We start from the raw sequence: 22160 nt of genomic DNA, 5'->3' as shown, positions 1-22160 counted from the left end.
AGAGAAATTTCCATTTGGTTTTCAGTGTTGTACGTAACACCACCTTGGCGAAATATTAGAAGTACAGCTCATTTTGATTTCGGCTCGACGGGCGAAAGATTCACGCTGTCGAAGTCCTACTCGTTACTCGTCGCTTTTAAGATTCCAGATCTTTATGTTTCACCGCCTGTCTTGACGTTCCATTCTTGAGCTCCATATGGGTATATTTTCTTTAAAGATGTACTAAAACGCCATTCGCGTTACAATGACTTCCGACGCCATTACAGGTTAATTGTGCAGAGCAAGCTAAAATGGGGCATGGAACTGAGGTTCTCAACGGCCTGTACCAGAGATTTTTTCTCGCCGCTTCGCGTCTCGTTATTCCGTCGCTCTAAGAGCGAAAAAAAAAGCCTGGCATCCAGAGTACTTATTTGGCCGCCATTGTAACAGAGGTCTATACAATGAGGTGAATCCCAACACTAACACTAGCACTAACACTAACACTAACGCCTTTTATCATCGCTCCTCTCCTTTTTTTTTTGGCAAAGTTCTTCCTACTCTATCCTATAACAGAATGTTTGTAGAGTGATAAAAGCAATTAACCTTGTCTTAGGCTGAATATCTGATTTCGTTTCTTTTTTTTTCTTTGATATTATCTGAATGAGTTTTCCTTCTGTGACAAAGAGGACGGCTTCACGTTATATATGGGGCACCCAACGATAATCTTAGGTGTATTTGGGAGAGTCACACTCTTCTAAGAATTTCGTTTCTACGTTGCCAAGCAGCTATAGATTTCATCACTTAAACATGACCTAAAAGATTCGCAACCAGGGAAAAGTAGTCCCTTACTTTTTCAGAAGGGAAATTTTTGCAACTTTTGGCACTTAGATAGGTCAACTAACAGTTTTGGATGAGCAAATGGTTTGCCAGGAAGTTCTTAAAAGGTAACGTTCAGCTAGCACTTTCTGAAATGGAGATATCATTCTCGGACACTTCAATTTTCAGCAAAGATATCCAAAGAGATCAAATTCTTCTAGGTGATAAAGCCATCTCTTTAGGCAGTCTTTATACATTAGAGGAGCCTAGAAATGGCCCTCAAAGGCTTTTCGCTTAATTTTCTCGTTGGGTACCCTTGTTATAATCCTAGGGATAAATACATTAGGAACCTGGTCGGATGAACTCAGCCTCGCTCATCTCCCCGACGCCAGCACGTGTAAACCCAGCAACTCGGATTTCGTAGATATCAAGATAACTCAGGCTGTCACTGATTATGGCTTGTAGGGCCAACGGTCCAATTGTAATCGTTGAATAATTTCCGTCGTCATAGACACTGCGATAAAAAACTTTGTACCCTTGTAAAACTCCGTTGATGGTAGCATGTTGTATGTAGGACCAAGACACTGTTATGGCGTGTTCGTGCGCACTTAAGGTAGTAACATTACCAGGTGGTCTGCTTGGCACTGAAGCGAAAACAAAAAGAAAAAAACAAAACAACAACAACAACAACAAATTAGTGTAATGGTATCATATTTTTGTAAAACCTATCCACTAATGATTCGTAGCTAAGAAAGATTTTACGATTTATCTACCCTGAAATTTCACTAGCTTTAAATGGCTTGCAAGTATATGTACCTGAGAGCAAGAAAAATTTGAGTATTTTCAAAGTTTTCCAAATTTCGTGACTGGGACAATTTGGAAACTTTAAAAATACAAGTGTAATTTTTTCTTTAATTTATTGCTGAAGCACGTCGAAGAACAGTCAACCAAAGGAAATAAAATAAACTCCCTCGTAAAAGCTCCTACCTATTAAATTAACGTGTGATGTAGCGGTTTCTACCATGAGAAGAATCGCATCCTCTTGAAAACACGCTTCCGTAGAAATAGCAAACGGTTTATCCAAAGAAAGAATATGTTGCTTAATGTCTACAACAGCTTTGAGCTTCTTGTTCCTCCAATAGTGTACTGTTGTGGGTTCGTTTCTGATGAGCTGCATGACGCTTTGGTAAAGTAAATCCCTTAACGAATTGAAGAATTCTGCACGCTTTCATTATAAAACTATTTGAAAAATCCACGTATAAGGGCATTACGCATTAGCGCAGTACGAATTAGCGCGGGCAGGGCCGGAGAAAGCCTTACGGCCCTACGAGGAACACGTACTGCTCCCTGCGATGCAATATTAGTGTATTTCGTCCCTTTTAAACATCCAAGTTATTTACAGCTCGAAAAGCAAATGCAAGCAGCATATTAGATAAATTTTATTCTTCGAACTCCATCTTCTGAGTGCTCATGAATAGCGTAAAGAGCCCATATAATAAAATGCTTATTGACTGAGTCTAAGTCGGGCCGGACAGGAAAATATTTCGCCCTCGGTCATGGGACACGGCCTCCCCACTCAGGCAATTACTACACATTTTAAAACACACAAGCCCGCATGGCACCGTTCACGAGAAAAATATTGTGCTCTCACTTATATTAATAAAAAATTCACCTTCTGGAGTATCTTTTCAAATTATCACTTGATCTTTATGCCCTTTTTTTTTTTTTTTTTTTTAATCCAACCCCAATTAAAAGAGGGGTAGAGGACAAAGAAGTTGTTGTGCTCAAAATGATACTTTTCTTCCCCTTCTTCTTCTTTCTCCTTTTTCATTTAGCCTCGGCTGGCAACGGAATGAAGTGCCCTCGCTATCAAGACTTTTAAAATTATCTTTATACTATTAAAAGCCTTCTGAATTTCCAAACATTTGCCTCATTGATTTTTATGGTTTTTTGGCAACAAAATTCGCTTTACTTCTGAACTTCAAAATTGGAATATTTTCCATTTCAAGCAGATCCTTTTGAGGCTGATTTTAACAATGGTTTTGTTTTTCGTATTATTAGGATTAGGCTTAGGGTTACTTTTGAGGTAATTTTTACTCTTCAATGGGGTTTGGTGGAGAAGGGAGTCTAAGATGGCCTTTCTAAGAAGTGTCTTCAAGAACAAAGAAATAGGCAGTGAGTTACAGTAGGCTTTGTTTTAAACTTCTTAAATCTCATTTGAGTCCTACCTAACATAGTAATTATAGCTTGAGATCTCAGACAGGAAGGTTCTATCTTACAACGCTTTTTGTACCTTTGTAACTTAGCTAAACAAGCAACGCGTGCGATACATTTTCAACCACATTTACCTCCTTCTGCGGTTAAGATGTTGCGTTTCTGACTTCCTTTCAGGCTCATCAACGTTCGGCCAACAGTCTGCATTGTCAAAGCTAAGACCTGAACTCTGTATTCAACGAATCCTCTTAGCCTTCGTACTTGTAAATTTATCTCAGCATTATTTGCCGTCACTACAATTGGAGTAGCTTCATAAGAGATCGGTACACATATCACAGCATACATGTGTACAGAGTAAGCGCTGTCAGGAACGTAGGGGGCCCACGTGACGTCTATGGTTGACGAATTAATGATAGTGATATTGGCGTTCCAGCCCTGGACTTGCGGGGCTAAATGGAGGGAATAAACATAATTAGAAGGTGATTCAAATATTTTATCATGTTGGTCTTAAAAATGTCACTAGGGAGTGACAAGATTTCGCAGAAAAGTTGCAAGATAAAGACAATAAATATGACGGACGGGAACTGTTTATCTGACCCTACGTGCCCTACTCAACACCTTTTTCTTTTACCACGGGTAAGGTGTTTATAATCTCCAAGCACTTTTCGGCCTCGACTGAAACAGAGAAAGAGGGTATTAAATGGAGTTGCAGTACTCGATCAAAGTTGTTTGGGGTAAGATGTACAATTCAAGAAGACATCATGTTTAGGCAGTTTCTACTGACATCTTCAGTTGTAACATCACGTCTAGCAAAAAATAACTGATTAATTTAGTTGTGCTATTCAACTACTGTTCTTAATTACTGGCGATGACAGTAGAAACCTCCGAAACCTGTCTTATGTCAAGCTTAAGAGTGTTGCATATTTTCCTAAAATCCTTACCATTTGTAAGAGAATCATTGAGAATGACATAGCGCGCTTGGAATCCTTGCCAGGAACTCGAATAGCGAGTTGATCTGTAATGGATCCGTAATTTTCCTGCTAATATGGTAAATGGATTTTTCTCTCCGCAGAGAAGGTCTGGTCCCTCATCAGCGTCATCGCTTACAGACACGTAAAAGTTTCTAAGAAAAGAAACAAAAATAGTCACCATCTAAAGTATGCTAAATTTGATAGCATGCAATTACTTTTCATATCATTGACAAGTGGTGTGATTAAGGAAAGACTGTTAGTATTTCGCTAAATCCTTCAACTACATAATAATTTTAAACAACGGTAGCCAAATATCTCTACATGCTGTAATGAGCATGGAGGTAACAAATGGCGATCTATAACGCTTAATTGTCTTAGTTTTTGTTTTCGAGTTGGTTAAATTTTTGGTGGGTCATAAATATATTACTAACTGGCGAGCCTGTGTGTTGTTTTAAAATAATTTCTTAGTTTAATTTCGACCAGCTCTTAGTCCGTCCTATGGTTCACTAATGGTCGGTTTGTCTCCACCATAGTTTGTGTGTGGAATACGATTTACGGAAGCCGCAATAAACAAACAAACAAACAAACACATTACGTACTCGCATCTGAAAGAAAGCGGGAGACTGAAGCGTTCAAAGGTAAGAAGAACGCTTTTGTTTCCACCTTCAGGGTGAAGCTCCCAAGTGCAGTCCGAATACTCGATGTTGTGAGGAAATCCGCGACTTTGAATTATATCTGAACCTTTTTGTATGGCTGCGCCGCACCCTGAAAAGAAAGGATAAAAATTAATCCTCGTTGCACTTGATGGCGAAAGAAAAAGACGACTCTAATCTAAGTCAGTTTCTTTTTTCTAAACGTTCAAAGTAACAGTTTACTGAAAGCAAATAAGTGAAACGTAGCTTTAGTATCTAGCGAGGCACAGAAGTATAGCATTGAGGAATGATTACCTAAATTGCTACCAATGTAAACCATCTGAAAATAACTATAGAAATGTAACAGTGCCTGTTAAAAAAGAAAAGGGCGTTATGTGAACTATCACTGCTCGTTATAAAGCCATTATAGGGGAGAAAAGTGTTCAGACATTTGACGAAAAAAACGCTTTCTATCAAAGAAGTGTCCTTCCGTTTATAAAAAGAAATATCTTTTTCCAACTCCCTCCACCTTTTTTTAATGTTGAAACACGTTCGGTGGACACTCTCACGTGGTTACAACATTGAAAAGGAGGAGAAGGACCAAATACGAGAATTGGGGATTGGCAAACTCTTGCGGCTGACGAAAAAGGTTTCCGGGAAGCCTCTCAACTAGATTTGTCCCTGATTGCAGCTTGTGTTGCCGACGTTTTCTAGTTCACTATGAGAGACTGTGTCAGCTTTTGCCTGTGAACAGGAAAGTGCTCAATCTTAATAATAAATAAATAAATAAATAAATAAATAAATAAAGAAAGAAAGAAAGAAAGAAAGAAAGAAAGAAAATGAGAAAGGAAGAAAGAAAAATTCCTTCAATTGTCAAACTTATTTGAATATAATTATTAGAACAAATTTAAAGCATGATTTGACGATCACTTACGTACCCTTAAGGGCATATAAAAAAATCAAATCCTCAATCATAAAAAAATGTAAATCAGAGTTTCTGGATGTCGTTAACTAGCAGTTTTTAGATTCTTTTTTCTCTTAGTTCATAATGAGGTATATACCGTGTTTACATACCACGAGTGACAAAAACAGCATACACTTACTATGGATGGTTTATGTGCTTAGACAACAGCTTAGTTCACATTGCATTCAAAGATTATGTACGTAGTTCTTACGTTAACTCTACCATATGAATGGGATAACCAAAAACGGAATGTCAATTCACAGACTTTTAATCAAAGCAGGTATCAAAAACAAGCTCATTTTTTCCTTTATGCTATGCACTAAGACTTAAGAAAAACTTCGTTTTTCCATGGAGCCTCTGAATATTGTCTACATTTAGTATTATCATGACTTACTTGTTCTCACTGATCTTATATTCTCATAACCTCCTTCCCCTTTAGATGTAAGCGCCTTAACCCACACGGAGTAATAGGTATCAGATCGAAGTCCAGATATCCTCATTTCGTCCTTGTCAGCGGCAACATTTATACTTCTGAAGCAACGGCGATGGTAATTATTATAGTAGTAGTAGTAGTAGTGATAGCCAAGTGAGACATATATTCTGTATCCTCGTAATATACCGCGGGTATAGCGCTGCAAAAGCCTTTCCCATTTGATCCAAACTGTATTGTAACTGATCGCTCGAGCATACCAGATGTAAGGGTTCCTCGCTGGCACTGAAACGAAATCATGTGCATGTGAGATTTACTAACTGACTCACTGACTGTCTTACGTATCATATATGAGACACATGGTGTGTTCTTTCCGCGCAGAAAATTCATAAAAATCGAAAATCGATCTTATCGCAACTGGGTTCTTGGTTATGGATTCAAGAAAAAAAACTAACTTATAAACGAACGCATTTTTTTTTAATACAAAAGACAACTTTTAAGAATATTAGAAATAAAAGATACAAACGTTATGCGACGTTTCAAAGATTCCATGTCTTCATTTTCAAGCTAATTAAATAACTAAGTGTATTACATAGATATGCATCAAAAAAGTGTGAGAATATTTCAAAAATTAATTAAACGTTAATTAAACTAAGCATTTGAAAATATGTTCACGCCTCTCTCATGTGTATGTATCTAAAGTAAATTTCATTTAATCAGCTTCAAAATGAAGACATGGAGTTTTCGAAACGACGCAATATTTGATATCGCTTATTTTTATTCTTGAATTTTTCACCAAACCTTACGTTATTTTAAAAAAAAAAACAGTCTGTTTAGCAAGATTTATCGCATCTAGAGCTTCTAGCTTGTCTAGTGCTTCTAGCTTGTCTTTCGCTTTTACTTCTCTGTTTCGTTTCTTAATCACAATGTCATGATCTTTTGGATACAAACGATCTTACAACAATAGACAATCTCGTTTATTAACTCATATTGCAGCCAGGAGACTGAATTACATAAGCATTCAGCAAATACAATAATCATTGGAATTATAAGTAACAAAATTATTCAAGCGAGAAGTGTTAGCTAAAACTTTGTCATATCTTATCTGTCCTGAACGGAGTGTGAACCCGTGGGAGACTTCTGTTGAGTTGGTAGTAGATTAGAAAGGAATTCGGAGGTTTTAATGTTCCCAATAAACCTTTTACATATGTGGTCCCTGCGTGCAGTAAGGGTTGTAACTCCTGCGCTTCGTGGGGCCTTATCATAGGGTACACCTGTGAAGATGACCGCTAGCGCCCTTGGATCGACTAAATCGCATCCTCTAGGAACAATGGAATATTTGCCCATGCTGGTACAACGTATTCAAGGATGCTTCGTATAAGGCTAATATACACTTTAACAATGTCACCCTTGGGAACACAGGCTTTCTTGAGAATGCGGATGGCGTACAACCGTTTGTTGGCCCTTTTAGAGATGTAATCCACATGTGCATTCCATGTCAGGTCGTGAGATAGAATTATGCCCCGGATCTTGTACGAATGCACTCTCTCAATGCGTGTTCCCATGATGTCAAGGGGTACTATATATCTAGTAGGAAGGGGGTATACTGAAGGGGATTAATAACCATTCTCTTGCACTTCTTCGGGTTGAGTCTCATACCTCTTTGTGAAGCATACCTGCCAATGTTACCAGCTATGATGGGTAGGAGCTAGTGTTTGTATTTTTGTCTTTTGGACGAAACAAGCATGATGTGTTTGCTTATCTTACCTCCTTCTTCCGTTTGTACTCGAATCCATCCAGTGTTTATTCGCCTATTATTATCATCCAGGATGGCAATTACAATCAAGCTGTAGTTAGTAAAAGGTTGTAGTCCTGCGATGTTCGTAGAGGTTTCATTTCCTGCCAACCAAAGCGTGCTATATGCTGCTATTGCAAAATTTATTGGATTGCTGTCGTACAAGATTATATAATTTTGCACTGAAGAAACCCCTAGAAGACTTCTCGGAGGTGGTGTCCAAGAAAAGTCAATAGACGACTCGCTACTTCTGAATTGCATTCCTGACCATAGATGCTTCTCTTCGCCTGGGTAGAACGTAAAATAATTAGATTTGATAAATGGTAGGAAAAAGGTACCTATTTTCTATTTGGCTCGTTCCGTTTCCACTTATTCGAAATGGTAATAGGACTGAGTGGAGTCCAATTCGGTCTGTAATCATACAAGTGATTACAACTTTGAATGTGATTGGTTGATTAAAATACTACTTTGAATGTTATTTGCTTATTGAACTGTCCAATGATAAATTGTCCGATAACAACTTGGCAATCGAATTAGTGAAAAATAGCAGTCTTTTAAGCCAATTACAATTGAGGAAATTGTTATTTTTGTGATTAAAGACTGAGGTTACTACCCTGTCGGTAAAGTTCGTATTTCATATTTGCATAAGCGGTTGTATCGATGGTTCTGATATGCCTGCATTACAATTAGCTAAGGTCATCATACAACTCTACATTTAATTAAGTCAATGACCTTTTTTTATATTAGAGATGCATTTTCCGTTCAGACAAATTATGTCTGTCATTTTATCCGACTATTGTAAAGACGGAGTGTAACGTGAAGTGCTAGATTTCTATCCCATATGAACCATGTGAGCGTTAACCCTACTACACTCTCTTCACTTAATTCTGTTTAAAATATAAGTGCTACACGGCCAACGTTTGTATAAACATAACCTTTCCTTGTATTTGATATTGTAAAGACAGACGAGCTATATGAGACGCAAAATTCGTCTGGGACGAACTTGGACAAAAGTTTGTTCTGCGTCTGTTTAGTTTCGACTATGTAGTATAAAGACGGGCACAAGACGCATGATGCGTCTAAACAAACTATCCGCTTTAGTACGTCTGAAAGACGCACTAAAAGATATTTCGTCTAGACGCATAATTCGTCTTGTGCCCGTCCGTATACTTGTCGAACTAAACAGACGCAGAACAAACGTTTGTCCACGTTTGCCACAATCGAATTTTGCGTCTCTAGTACAACAACGGCCACTGATTGATTGACTAGCTCACACAGCTGACTACTGACAAACAGATTGATTGATCAAGTGACGGAACGATTCATTGATTGATTGATTGATTAACTAACATTATGTTTCTGTCAGTTTTGTACAGCTATTTAAAAAGGCCTGTAACTTACCTATAATGGTTGTGATATTTTGAAAGTCTGTTTTGTAATGTACCAAAAAGGAACTGCGTTGGAGATCCTCTGAGTTGTACCGAAAACCATCTGCAGTGAGATTCAAGACGCTACCTTGAATAAGCCATGTTTTATTTTTTACTATCCCACAGATTTCCAGGGGGCCTTGCCTTTCGCTTCCATTTCTCATTGAAGTAAAAATATGAACTCCTCCTCTAAAATGAGAATAATAAGAAATGTATTTACGTAACATTTCTTAGGCTGGCATAGAAAAATATGTTGAATGTTAGGGAACGGGCTACGGTTAATTGAAGTTACCAAATAGATGGATAACATGGTTAGTACAACCAGTCGCAAATTTGTTGATTTACAAAACTGCTAGTAAGAAATCTGTGAGATATAACACCCCCCTCCCTCCCTCCTCTCAAGTTTCGAGCATAGTAATGCACTGCTATAAACAAAAGGGGGAGAGGATGGAAAGCACATGATCATGGACACATCATCATCAACGCCTAGATAAGGTAGAGTGTCTCAAGTATTTTTACTGGGTTGCCTATGGGCAAACCCAGTCGAGGTCTGCGTTTAGTTTGTTTGTTTTTTTTTTTTTCTTTTTTGTTTTTCTTTTTTTATTATTATTTTTTTTTTTCCGTGTCGGTAAAAGTCTAGCCGGTCACTCCCCTGGTAAGTGGTGTCTTTGTGTATAGAGCCTTCTGCGCGTATTTTCTTAGGATCGAGAGGGTGGTGGAACTGCGTAGATTTCTCTGGTGGACACAGTAGAATCATTAACTTAGCCTGCAATGGCGTCGAAAGTCATGCAACGCGAATGGCGTTTTAGTGGATCCTTAAACAAAATATACCCTTATAAAGCTCAATAATGGAAAGTCAGTTGGATAAACTAGGCATGAATCTCAAAAGCGACGAGTACTGGACTTCGACAACAATCTATCGCCCGTCGAGACCAAATCAAAGTGAGCAGTATTTTCCTGAAGTACATGGTAATTTGACACAAATTGAGTTTCTTGTCTTCACGCACGCAATCAAATAGGAAGAGGTTTTCGCCTCTAAGAGCAAATATGTTGTTTGTTTCAATAAAATTTTCGCTGGAGAAGGATTCTGTGGTATTTTCTGCCTTTGTGAATTATAATATCATGTTGTGTATTGAATTTTCGAGCTTAAGGTTCAAATGTGATATGGGAGAAGTTTTTTAGTATTGCTCTGTAAGCAGGAAGGGTTCACAGGCCTGTCGGAAGCGTGCTTGAGTTACAACAAAATGAGGCCCAAAATCAGTGAAAACTTGTGACGCAGATGAATAATAAAGTAGCTGCTATTTCCAGAATGATGGAATTACCTGGTGATAAATAACGTCGTACGCGTCTTGGAGAGTAAAATTAATTTTGACTTTGCATAAACAAGAGTTGGGCGATTGTGATCTTTGTTTTGACTTCGCTCATTTCATTGTCAAACTTTATAACACTTGACAGAAAAAGAAACTTACAAAAACCCGATATCTTGCCATCATTTGACACAGATGCTTCACTGTTTGGCGAGTAAACATGCCGCGGTAACTTAATCACGGCGCCCGCTGAATTCCGGCCATGTCACTTTCGATTTTGCAATTTACTTGAACGTAGCAAAAATCTCCCAAAATGTTTGTCGCTGATCGTAACTTTTTATATTCTATATTCACGGTTCAAAATTAATGTTGTTTTCATGTCGTAAATATTTTATTCTCGATCGACCGTCCGGGAAACTTCCTTCTGCTCTTTCTGAAAACTGTGTATCAATATTTACTTGCTTTTTCATCAATATTTGTTTTGCATAAAGCAAGCTAACAGAATCTGTACCTGGCTGAGTTCGCATTTGTTGGCGTTAATAGTATTTTCGGTCAGATGTTTCTGTTTTTTATGAGGGGTTTATTGTTTTGGTCTCCCATCCCAACACTAACCCCGCGAAACAGGGCTTGACTTCAGTGAAGTTTAGTATTACAAAGTTTTCGGATGCTCATAGGGCACACTTGTGGTGAAAAGAAGTTGTGAGGGAACTTGAAAATTATCAACATGCCAGCCCAGAAGCCAATGTTTCTCGCTTCTCTTTTATTTGTTATTCTTCAGAGACTGGAATGCTGTATTTCAATACCACACAATTCAGTGCCTTCTGATTTTCTGTAGCACGTAACACAGGCAAGCCAGTGTATGCTTCACAGAAGCATCTAGTTTAAAGTGGTTTCACGATGGAAAAATAATAAACAATGAGGCCGTTATAGCCCATGACATGATTTGCTTTTATTACAGGGTTATGTTACTGCAAGACCATTGCGCAGAATTCTATTGTCTTCCGTGACATTTAATTGCAGTGCGAAATATGTGACAAGTCCGGCATAAAGAAACACGCATTCAGCACTGGTGGGATATGATTGGTCAACTGATTTAGCTTTAGGAATACTAGAGTCCCTTCGCCGAATTCCGCAATTGTCAATCAAACGTTAAGATGAGCAGAATAAAATTTCAAGGTGCAAAAAGTGAACAATAATACTAAAGATTAAAGAGTGGACTGTTCGCTTCATTGAAAGTGTCATGACAAACAATTCTTTTTGTTGATATGAGTTTATTTGGTTCAACAGACCATTAGAATAGAAGTATTTTAGAGAAAAGCGTGGAAAGTTTTAGTTACGCGGGCTTCATGCTTGCTTATTCCTCATGCTTTATCCGCTACCCGCTACCCAGAAAAAATCTTGAAATAAACCAGCGCAATGTGTAAATATCCGATCGATGTTTTTTTTTTTTAAAAACAGACCTGTAGAGCGAGTTCACGAAGCATTTTCCCGTTCATTGCCTGTTGTCTACACAGCCTCATCAAAGAAAAAGCCTCTATCATTTTATTTTTTGTCCGTGATTTGCTAGTGGGGAGCTTAAGCACGCACGTTTTTGAGACGCGGACGGCAACCGGAAGTGAGCTGTTTTCCCTTTTAACTTGTCTTCACACAACCACATTTACATTGCTAAGTATCTTTTCTCCATTAGAGGTGATTCGTGTAAAAATCTGGGAGACACCACTGTCCTGGCACGCGAAATGTTCTCTTCCGGTTGCCGTCCGCGTCTCAAAAACGTGCGTACTTAAGCTTCCTAGTGTCCCAGTGAGAACGTCTTTTTGTTTGTTGAAAATAATTACGAAACTTTGTCTTTGTCGTATACGTAACTCGCTACGAAACTCCATCACTGTCCCAAACTATTGCTCAACTTGATAGGCTAATGAGTCGTCAGCAAAACAGAACGTCATTTTTTTCCTTAGTCCAACTTGAGTCTTTTTCTTCTTTTTTTCTCCCTTTTCAATGCATCCGAAGTTCCTTGTTTGATTTGTATTCCGTTAACGTTTTGCGTTCGATCAGTGTCTTCTAAAAGAAACCTTACTACGAGTGCAATACGTAATTTGTATGTGTTTCAAGGGAATTCCCCGGCACTGCAGCAATTCTAATCATTCGCACTCACAAAGTAGCCACGATCAATTTTGGAACTGCTAAATTCATATATATATATACAGAACTAATGTCGCCAATTCCAGTACGATTCGTGCTATTATAACATTCGCGACTCAGTATAATTATGTGTAATTACCTGCAAGAGCCGTAGACATCTTTAATACCAAGAATAAAGTCGGCAATTGTCAACCACGTAACTGTCTTCATGGAACTCAGTTTAATACGCCAGTTGCAGCGCGCTGCGTGATCGAAATATGCAGGACTTGAGAGAAATCCGCTATCCTCCACAAGAGAGCCACCACACACTGTGAAGCAAAAAAATTAAAATAATAATAATAATAATAATAATAATAATATTAATATTAATAATAATAACAATAGTAGTAGTAGTAGTAGTAGTAGTAGTAGTAGTAGTAGTAGTAGTAGTAGTAGTAGTAGTAGTAGTAGTAGTAGTAGTAGTATGGGCCCAACAGAATTATACACCTTTTTTTTGAGCAGCCAGCTATTTAAAGTGAGCAGCTAGAATTAATAATTTGTGAACGTGGCTCATTAATATAAATACTTGGGAAACTTATTGGTGCATGCGGAATGAGTCAACTTGTCAAAAAGAAAACAAAAATTCTAGCTGCATTCTTTTTACACATAATTCAACCTCTAACTTTCTTCTGCAGTGCGGAGAGGTGACCATTAACAGCTCGTTTTTTCGCTATTTGACCCCGTACTGTACTAAACGAAAATATGGAAGGGAAATTTATTTTATTATTAATCTTAGAGTAAATTAATATAGCAATCATGAACACTTCAAAAGACTTTAATTTGAACTTACCCATCGACGAAACAGTTGTGTACCTTCCAGTTCCTTTCCTATTAAATGCTGCTACAGCTACAACATAAGTGAAACCGCTTTTGAGGTGCCTCAAGGTTACTCTCGTAAAGTTTGCGCCGACCTGCATTGTTCTTTTATTCTTGGGCTCCCCCATAGGAGCGTAAATCACTTTGTAACCAAGTAATCTTCCTCGCACATAGGATGGATAGATGCCGATACGGTAACTGACGCTGAGCTCGGGAATGTTAATAGCCGAGCGGTAAACGTAAGGTCCCCATAAAGGCACTGCATAAAATAGTAATTAGCTAATATCTTTGTAAAACAACTTGTAACGTTTTTTGGTGCTACCCACTATAAAGCCGTTCAAAATTGAAAAGCTTTGGTTGAAAAACTATTTGTTTCTTTAAGAAAATACAATGAGCAAATGCATCTTATTATGTAGTAATCTGGCGGCCATCTCGCATAATGGACTGAAGTCCTAAGAAACGTTTGAAAACGACTGATATCATTTCTGGGATCGTTTGACATTTTAGAACTCGTAACACCCACTAAAGGGAGTGCGATAAGGTTTCACTAGGTCGTCATGTACCGTCTGCTGTACTGGAATAACAATCAGTTAGATGAATAGAATTTCCATAATGTAACCAGCCTTCAAACCATAAACCAAGAAAGCAGCTTAGTGTGCTTTCATTTACAGAATCAATATTGATTCTTGAAATAAAGTAAATACAATAGAAAAGATTTTGAATATTTCAAAGTTACTTGCTTTTTGTATTCTGTTCTCATGCTTCCTTTGGTGACTTTAGTGGTAAAAGAAAGGGTAAATATAGAAGTTCTGTGAATAGCTTCTGGAATTTGGCTGTCATGACAAGGGTACATAGCTTGAATTTTTTTTTTTATTAATATAATAGGAGAGAAAAAAAAAAAGAAAAAAAAAAGAAATATGCCCCTTCTCGCCTAAACCTTTGTTTTGTTGTAATTAATTTTTTTCCCATTTTAGTTCTGAGTTTTGCATCCAGTCCCCAGCCTCCAGACTTTCAATCACTCTCCTCTCTTCCTGCATCCCAGATGACGTAATAGAGCTCAGTTTTTCATAAGAGGATTGACAGAGGATCGCAATTCGAACTCCTTGCCCGTCTTAGTCCGCTGTTGGGGGTGGGGGGGGGGGGGGGAAGGGGGTCAAGTATAACAGATTGTTAGGTTGTAGATTTGAAAAGAAAAAAATATCCAAAGTTACTCACCCATTTCATCAGTTTCGACCTCTACTTGCTCGCTTTTATACAAGTCACCGCTGACATTTACCGCATAAACACGAATCCTGTGCCTACTAAAGCCTGGGAGGTCAGACACGTTCAATGACGTGAGTGACGAATTCAATATCCGAACTCTCCAGTTCACGTTGTCGCTGTATGACCAGTAATAATTTGTAGGTCTTGTTTGTATCATGGACAAAATAAAGAAGTCGGGTTGTAAGTCTCCCGGTAAGTTGTTCCATTCAACAAGTAAACTCGTCTCACTGGTGTTGAAACCAAGTATGTTCCATGGTGTTGAATGTGAAAGAGCTACAATGGAAAAGCGTTACACATTAAGGACAAAACACTCTATGAGAGAAGAAAAAGAACGACAAACATATCAACAATAATTTTGATTCAACCATGTTTTATCTTTTGGCAAATTTCACCGCTTTATAGCATGTTTCGCAAAAATTCCAAACAAGTAGCCCAAATTGCAAAAATTATCCAGCACTGCGCAGCAAAACCTTTCAAATTTAATTCAAAAGCTTGCAGAAATTTTGGCAAGAAAGTAACAGGCCCTTAAAAAAGGAGGCTGACTAGGATTCATCACTGTAGAATAATACCCAGATTATTTATGGTTGAGACTCTACTGTCCAAAATGACCTAGTAAGTTTAATTAAGGCGAAGAGGAACCTTCTTTGAAATCTGTAAAATCACATATCCCGATAAATGCAGTTTGTTTCTCAGTTAGATTCAAATCCCGTTTTTAGGTGCTTAAAACTCATTTCTGACAATTCCCTCTTCCATCATCCTAGGGAATGAAATCTTCATTTCAAAAATTGCTTGCTGAACGTCACCTTCCAGGGAACCATTTGCTAATCCGAAACTGCTAGGTGACCTTTTCAAGTGCCAAAAATTGTGTTGTAACTGGTCAATCATGTAGGTAGTATATCAAAGCTGGATTACAGAACAGCTTTACAGAACCGAACCTGAACAGAAAACAGAACTACGTTCCGAGCACTTCTACGAATGCGCACCGAACCTAAGAACCCGCATATAACATCTCCCCCTTCAAGGGAAGCAGTCACGTAATCTCAACTGAACAACTGTTCTTTTCAACAACATTAAAATCAGCTAGTGTTCTCACTCAGTTGATAATGTCGCAAATTGATATATAGGCGTTAACAGTCAACTAGTATTCTCACTTTAGTTCATAGTCTCGCAAATAGATAGGTGGACCCCGATTGGTCCTTGTGGGATAACGTTTTTTCATATTAGTAGGTACGGAAACGTCACATGAAGAACTTGAAGGAGCTCTGAAAGTATCATCACCAGTGACAGTTTCTGGAATGTCCAACTGGGAACTAGGCAGAGCTGTCATAGCTGTGTCAAGATCTGAATGAGGCTTGGCAACTCTCAGTGTGCGGCTGTCCACAGGAGATGGTTGACAGCTACCAGGCAAAGGAATTTCATCTGACATCGAAGGAAGGTCATCCGCTCCTGAGGTATCCAGACGAGAAGTCATCTCAGGCAGCTGATCAATCAAAGAGTCATTGGTCGATAGATTTACACCTACAGCTCGGCTAAGGAGTTGATCAACATGCCGTTTCCACAAAGAACCAGACACATCCACTACGTAATGTCTTGAACCAAGAACTTCAGTAATAACACCTTGCATCCATTTTTCTCCCCTCCCATGATTACGTGCTAGGACAAGATCACCTGCATTGAACTGGCGCAGGCCTCTTTTTGCAGTGCGACTTATCATGGTCGTATATTGACGAGCTTCAACATGTTTTTCGACAGATGGAGTCAGTAAATCCAGACGTGTACGCAATCTCCTACCCATCAGAAGCAGTGAAGGAGGTTTACCTGTAGTACAATGTGGAGTGTTTCGATAAACCAACAAGTATTTGGCAATTACAGCAGACACATCCGTTTGAGTGGCCTGGGCTTGTTTTATTGCAGACTTCAAAATCTGTACAACTCGTTCAGCCTGACCGTTGGTTGATGGTTTGTAAGGTGCAGATATACGATGCATAATGCCATTGTTAGCACAAAACCGTTCAAATTCTGTTGAACTGAACTGTGACCCATTGTGAGAAACAAGAATTTCTGGAAGACCATGCCTGCTGAAAATGTCACGCAATGCAGTGATGGTTGCTGAGGATGTAGTACTGGTCATTTTCACCACCTCCGGGTATTTGCTGTATGCATCAACAACAACAAGGTAAGTACAACCACCTATTGGTCTAGCAAAATCTATATGAATACGGGACTATGGCCGTGCTGGGAAGATCCAGAGATGAATTTGAACTGTAGGGAGTGCTGATCTCAGAGACTGGCCGGTGTTACACAAGGAAACAGTTCTTTCAATATGTGAGTCGATGCTGGGCCACCAAACATAAGACCTGGCCGATGCTTTCATTCGGGAAATTCCAGGATGAGTGTCATGGAATTTCACCATTGTAGGTGGACACAATAACATTTGTAGGATTAATTTTGACATCGGGACAAACTTCTTTAATGAAACTGATTGGAGCAAGAGACAAAGCGCAACCAGTGTCTAACTGCATACAACAATTAGTGTTTTCAATCTTCAGCTGCACACAAAATTTCAGATCTAAACATAGTGTTGACGTCATAAACCACATAAAGTTCGTCGTTCTCACATACCGGTTCTTGTGGAAGCTCTCCTTCAGCACACATGGTGTTATAACCACCCTTTTTGCAATATGGCCTTTTACGTTACAGTTCCGGCATACAGCGTTTCTAAATTTGCATTTAGGCCTTAGGTGATCCGGGCTACCACATGAGAAGCAAGTATAAGAAGTCGCTTGTGACAAATTCGAAGGTTGACGAGCACCTTGTCGCGAACCAAACTGTAAACCTGTATATCCACGAGAAGAATCAGGCGAAGAAAAAGAATCCTTGGTAACTGAATTCACAGGCTGAGGTAATTGTTGTTGAACTTGCATTGACTCCTTGGCCGCTATTTCGTCCGCAACAGCCACTTGAAGGGCCTCTTGAAACGAGCGATCTTCGCTCAGGAGTTTTTTTCGTGTAGCTGGGTTGCGAATACCACACACGAACTGATCCAGAAGTGAGCGGTTCAAGAACTCACCAAAATTACACGTGAAAGCCAGATGTCTCAAAAAAAGACGGGCGCCGTAATTAGAAACACTTTCGTTTTCTTCTTGAAAACACGGTGAAATCTATACGATTCCGCAACTTCCAGTCGCTCGGGCTTAAAATGTCGCTGCAGTAAATCACGTAACGCATCAAACGTTTTATCTTTCGGGTTATCTGGACTGCAAAAATCACGAAGAGTTCCATACGTGTTCTTACCGATTACAGCGACTTTTTTTCCTTTTGGCCCCTTGAATAACAGCCGTGGTAGCATCAGCAGGATAATGGCCAATACTGTTAGCTTCAAAGAATTGTTCCAGTCTTTCGAAATAAGCCGTGAATGTGTCACTCGACGGATCGAACTCCCCGACAGAGCCAAGCAGCGTTGGCGAAGACATGATGAAAACCACAAATGCGCGGGCAAACACGTGCGCGAACGTATTGAAGAAACGAACACAGAATAAGGTCATACAAAGAAGAATAAGGGTGGCCACCTATCACAACGAATTCGGAAAGCATCCCATCCTCGTCGCCAAAATGTTATAACTGGTCAATCATGTACATAGTATGTCAAAGCTGGATTACAGAACCGAACCTGAACAGAAAATAGAACTACGTTCCGAGCACTGCTACGCTTGCGCGCCGAACCTAAGACCCCGGATATAACAAATTGCTAAAATATCAGTTCCTTCTGAAAACGTAAGGAACTACTTTTCCCTGGTTTCCGAATCTTTTAGGTGATCTTTTAGTAAAGAAATCTATAGTTGTTTGCAACGTAAAGCCGAAATTCTTAGAACAGTTGGGCTCTTCCGAACACATATTGCACCGAAGATTGTCGTTGGGTGCCCCTGAGGAAAAGCCCTGAACTTCCAGTGGCAGTCAAAGCAACGTCCTTCCGAAATACGCTCCCTACACTGGGCTATGGGTTACTCGTGGTAATCAATATCTTTGTTATGGTTTAATTTTACCCTTAGTTTAATTTTCCCCTTTATTTTATCACACAATACCATACATAATCATACCCAAAAACAATGGGAGTTAAACTTTAAACCAAGGATAAACTAACCTTAACATTCTTCAAAATGGCCGAAATGACATAGTTATAATTGCTTGACAGCTCAGTTGGACAGGTAGTGCTCTGCACTATTATCTCTTCAGCCAAGGGATCACACTTTAACTACGCTTTATTTTTGCGACTGCTTGAACCGTGTACAAAGCTGCAGTTGTTATCCACAACTTTAAAAAAACTCCAATGGTAAACTTGTAGTCGCGCGCAGTCAGCAAAAGGCGCACAAAAAGTAATGGTTTCATGGAGACCCAAGTCTCATAGGCCCAGACTGTTAATTAAAAGCTACAAATTAAAATAGTGGTATTTTCTTAACTGATAGCATACCTAAATTTAAGTTTCCTCTCAAGACAGCGAAGTGAATTGTGAGGCGGCTGTAACTGTATAAGTATGTCTGCACAGTAACAAAGTGCCCTTCCCCAAAGGGTATTTGTACGGTTCTTTCCAGATCGTAGTAGCATCCGTACTGACCAAAGACCTTAGATCCATTACTTGAATAAACCGTCACAAATTCTCTACAAAAGTAGCACAAAAGTAAACAGTTAGAACTTCTACACTGGGGTTACAAGAGTTGAAGTAAAAAAAATATAAAAGAGTTATTGATGGTCACAGTACCATTTCTTAACATATTTTTACCCACAGTTCGAAGTGACGCCGAGCTTAAGTTTAGAGGTAGTATTTAGAGTAACAGGGTTAACGTCACCAAGCAATTAAGTGACGTCATTGTTGACTTTGTTTTCGGAATTTGTGGTTGTCAAATTGCTATAAACGCTATTTGGCAAGGAAGTTAAAGCCCAACAAGGCAACAAGGACTATCCACGAGTAATCTTTGAAACACAATTTTCTTAGAACAGCAAATACCTACCTGCAAGGCGGATAGACTCCATGTATGGTAAGAAGACCTACAGCATTGCTGATACCAACACTTCCTATGGTCCAGTTACAGTTAAAATTATTGCTGTAATCCGATTTGAAGATAGTGATGGTTCCAAAAGACTGATTGAAATTACTTCCACAATCTGAAACTGATATAAACCGCACGAAAATGAATTTAAAAGCGAGGCTTGCTTGGAAGAATCTGTAATTTGTGAATTTACTTTACTTTTTCGAGACCTTGTAAGGAATGTGGATCACTGAGTTTTATTGAAGTGATGACATTATATGCACGATTACTGCTGCCAGCGCTTGACCAGTTTTTACCTCATGCCACCTTGAAATTTTCCGTGGCTTAAATACCGGTAGCGTGGATATACCTTTAAATGAATTTTACTTATCCCCAACCGGAGTAAAAAGCTGTAGACCTAAAAACGCTTAAATTCTGATTGTTATTGACAAAACTGTTGTCTACGATTATACTGGAAGCTGGTTAGCAATTTACGTGTACTAATCGCTGCGGTTAACGACTAACTTAACTGCATAGTTAGCACCCTTTCTAAGGGAAATTCACGGATGCCTTTCTACTAAAGACGGTTCCCCAGTTACAATCCTCAATCGCGTGTCGGAAAGATAAAGAAAAACTGAAAAACAAAAAAAACATACTCAGAGAAAACGACATGAAGTTACGATTATTTTCGCGAGCCAGTCTTGTTCGAAAAATATGCGTGCTTGTCAGATTATTATTTGAAAAAATGCAGTTCAAAGGAATCGATACCCACCGTTTATTGCATCGTGGCGATCATTAACCATCGGCACCGTTATGGGTATCAAAAAGTGTATGCCATTTAGCTTTTGGCTCTTTTCTGGTACAGGTATCTGATATAGTTACGACTCAAGAATCATGAAGAACAAAAGCTAAATGGCTTATCTGCGCAAATTAGATTAAACGGAAAGTACGGTCTATAAAAAGTTTCTCTAAATTACTAAAACGTTTCCCCAGGAATTCAAAAATAATTGCTGTTAACGTTTTGTCCCGTTCCCTGTTAAAATGTGACAACAGCACTTTGATGTTGCATCTTTCGTGAGTTGGAGAGCGCCATCTTGGATATGACGTGTTATCACGTAGCAATAGTCAACAAACGTGTTCGAACTTACCAATGCAATTTCTTCGTACCCCCATCACTTTCCCAATGTTGCGTGACCTTTCTGCTCCAAGAAGTTCAAATGTAAGATGAACTATGGCAATCGGTCTTCAGTAGGTAGTAAGTCAAGTAGACCATAAATCTGACAGAAACTCAAGTCACTAAATACTGGTCGATCCTCTGATCAATCAAACTAGGCGGCAAAAATCGGCCAGAGCAAATGTAAACAAGACAACAACCTTCAACATGCGACATAGAAATATCCCACTAGCGTACCTTCTTTTCTTTTTCACTTCTTACTTCTGCGACAGCCGTCTTTGATGCTTCAGCAAACGTACTTGTTCGCTTTCACACGGGGAAGCGCTTAGAATAAGCCGACAAATCCTTCAGATGTTGCTCGATACACATAGCAAGGCTTTTACAGCAACAGTTGTGTTTTTATCTGCTCAAGTACGCTTTCGTGGTGGATGAGACTAGACACATGTCTGGACTTGAAAACACATTTTCAAAATTTAAAAACCCCAAGCTTCCACCGGAAATGAAAATTTAAAGAAAAGTTGGCCAGCGAAAATAAAGCGTGGGTGGATTTCTCAAACCCCAGGCTCAAACCTGACTGCTATATTGTCTGTTCGGATCTGTCTTTTTACCAAGAAGGACTTCAAGCGGGATTTTCAGGTATGTGAATATTGGTCTTGGTGGCATTAGCTTCAGCCTGAAATCCCAGTCAACTAGTCCAAAATATCATTATGTTGGAGCCAGAAAACTGAATCAAGCCATATATAGACTACTTTCACTGTTTAATATGCGCTTTTCCAAGCAGTAAAATAAACTCAACTTGACACGTAGTTAAATTTTGTTAGCTTTATAGAATTTACTGAAACGATTTACTCTCATCATTCGATGGAAATATATAAATCAATTCTTTGTTTTAAAGTTGTGACAGGGGTCTCGTAGAAAGCCACGGTAGAAAGATTAAACTTGATTTCCGGGCGTTTATTTGACAGCAATGAGCGCGGGATAGCACTGCAAACTCCCTTTCGCTTTGTAAAACTCCTGCATATGACTGACTTATAATACCCTGTTTAACGACCACGAGGGAAATCTGTTCTGATGGTGCATCCAATATCAATACAATTTACCCTCTGGATTATTAAAGATTCAGGTCTACAAAGTATCGCTCTCCTCGCCTGTGCTTTCCTTGTTCACTAG

General features: G+C 39.0%; 1 protein-coding gene across 1 annotated transcript in view; it reads right to left on the bottom strand.

Annotated features, from left to right (window-relative positions):
• LOC138036120 (phosphatidylinositol phosphatase PTPRQ-like) overlaps positions 1-22160 on the bottom strand; it is a 45086-nt gene that overhangs the window by 4842 nt on the left and 18084 nt on the right. Inside the window, exons 4-15 of the mRNA XM_068882475.1 lie at positions 19799-19958; positions 19261-19448; positions 14745-15065; positions 13504-13788; positions 12814-12982; positions 9203-9417; positions 7774-8088; positions 5971-6291; positions 4580-4745; positions 3951-4132; positions 3144-3458; positions 1331-1439 (exon numbers count right to left, since the gene is read on the bottom strand). Coding sequence (XP_068738576.1) covers positions 1331-1439; positions 3144-3458; positions 3951-4132; positions 4580-4745; positions 5971-6291; positions 7774-8088; positions 9203-9417; positions 12814-12982; positions 13504-13788; positions 14745-15065; positions 19261-19448; positions 19799-19958 — 2746 coding nt within the window. The remainder of the gene's footprint in view (positions 1-1330; positions 1440-3143; positions 3459-3950; positions 4133-4579; positions 4746-5970; positions 6292-7773; positions 8089-9202; positions 9418-12813; positions 12983-13503; positions 13789-14744; positions 15066-19260; positions 19449-19798; positions 19959-22160) is intronic.

This window comes from Montipora capricornis, unplaced genomic scaffold (assembly GCF_036669925.1).
Source record: "Montipora capricornis isolate CH-2021 unplaced genomic scaffold, ASM3666992v2 scaffold_46, whole genome shotgun sequence".
In the NCBI taxonomy this organism is placed as follows: domain Eukaryota; kingdom Metazoa; phylum Cnidaria; class Anthozoa; order Scleractinia; family Acroporidae; genus Montipora; species Montipora capricornis.
The sequence above is the reverse complement of the archived record's forward strand: the minus strand, read 5'-3'. Positions and strand labels throughout refer to the sequence as shown.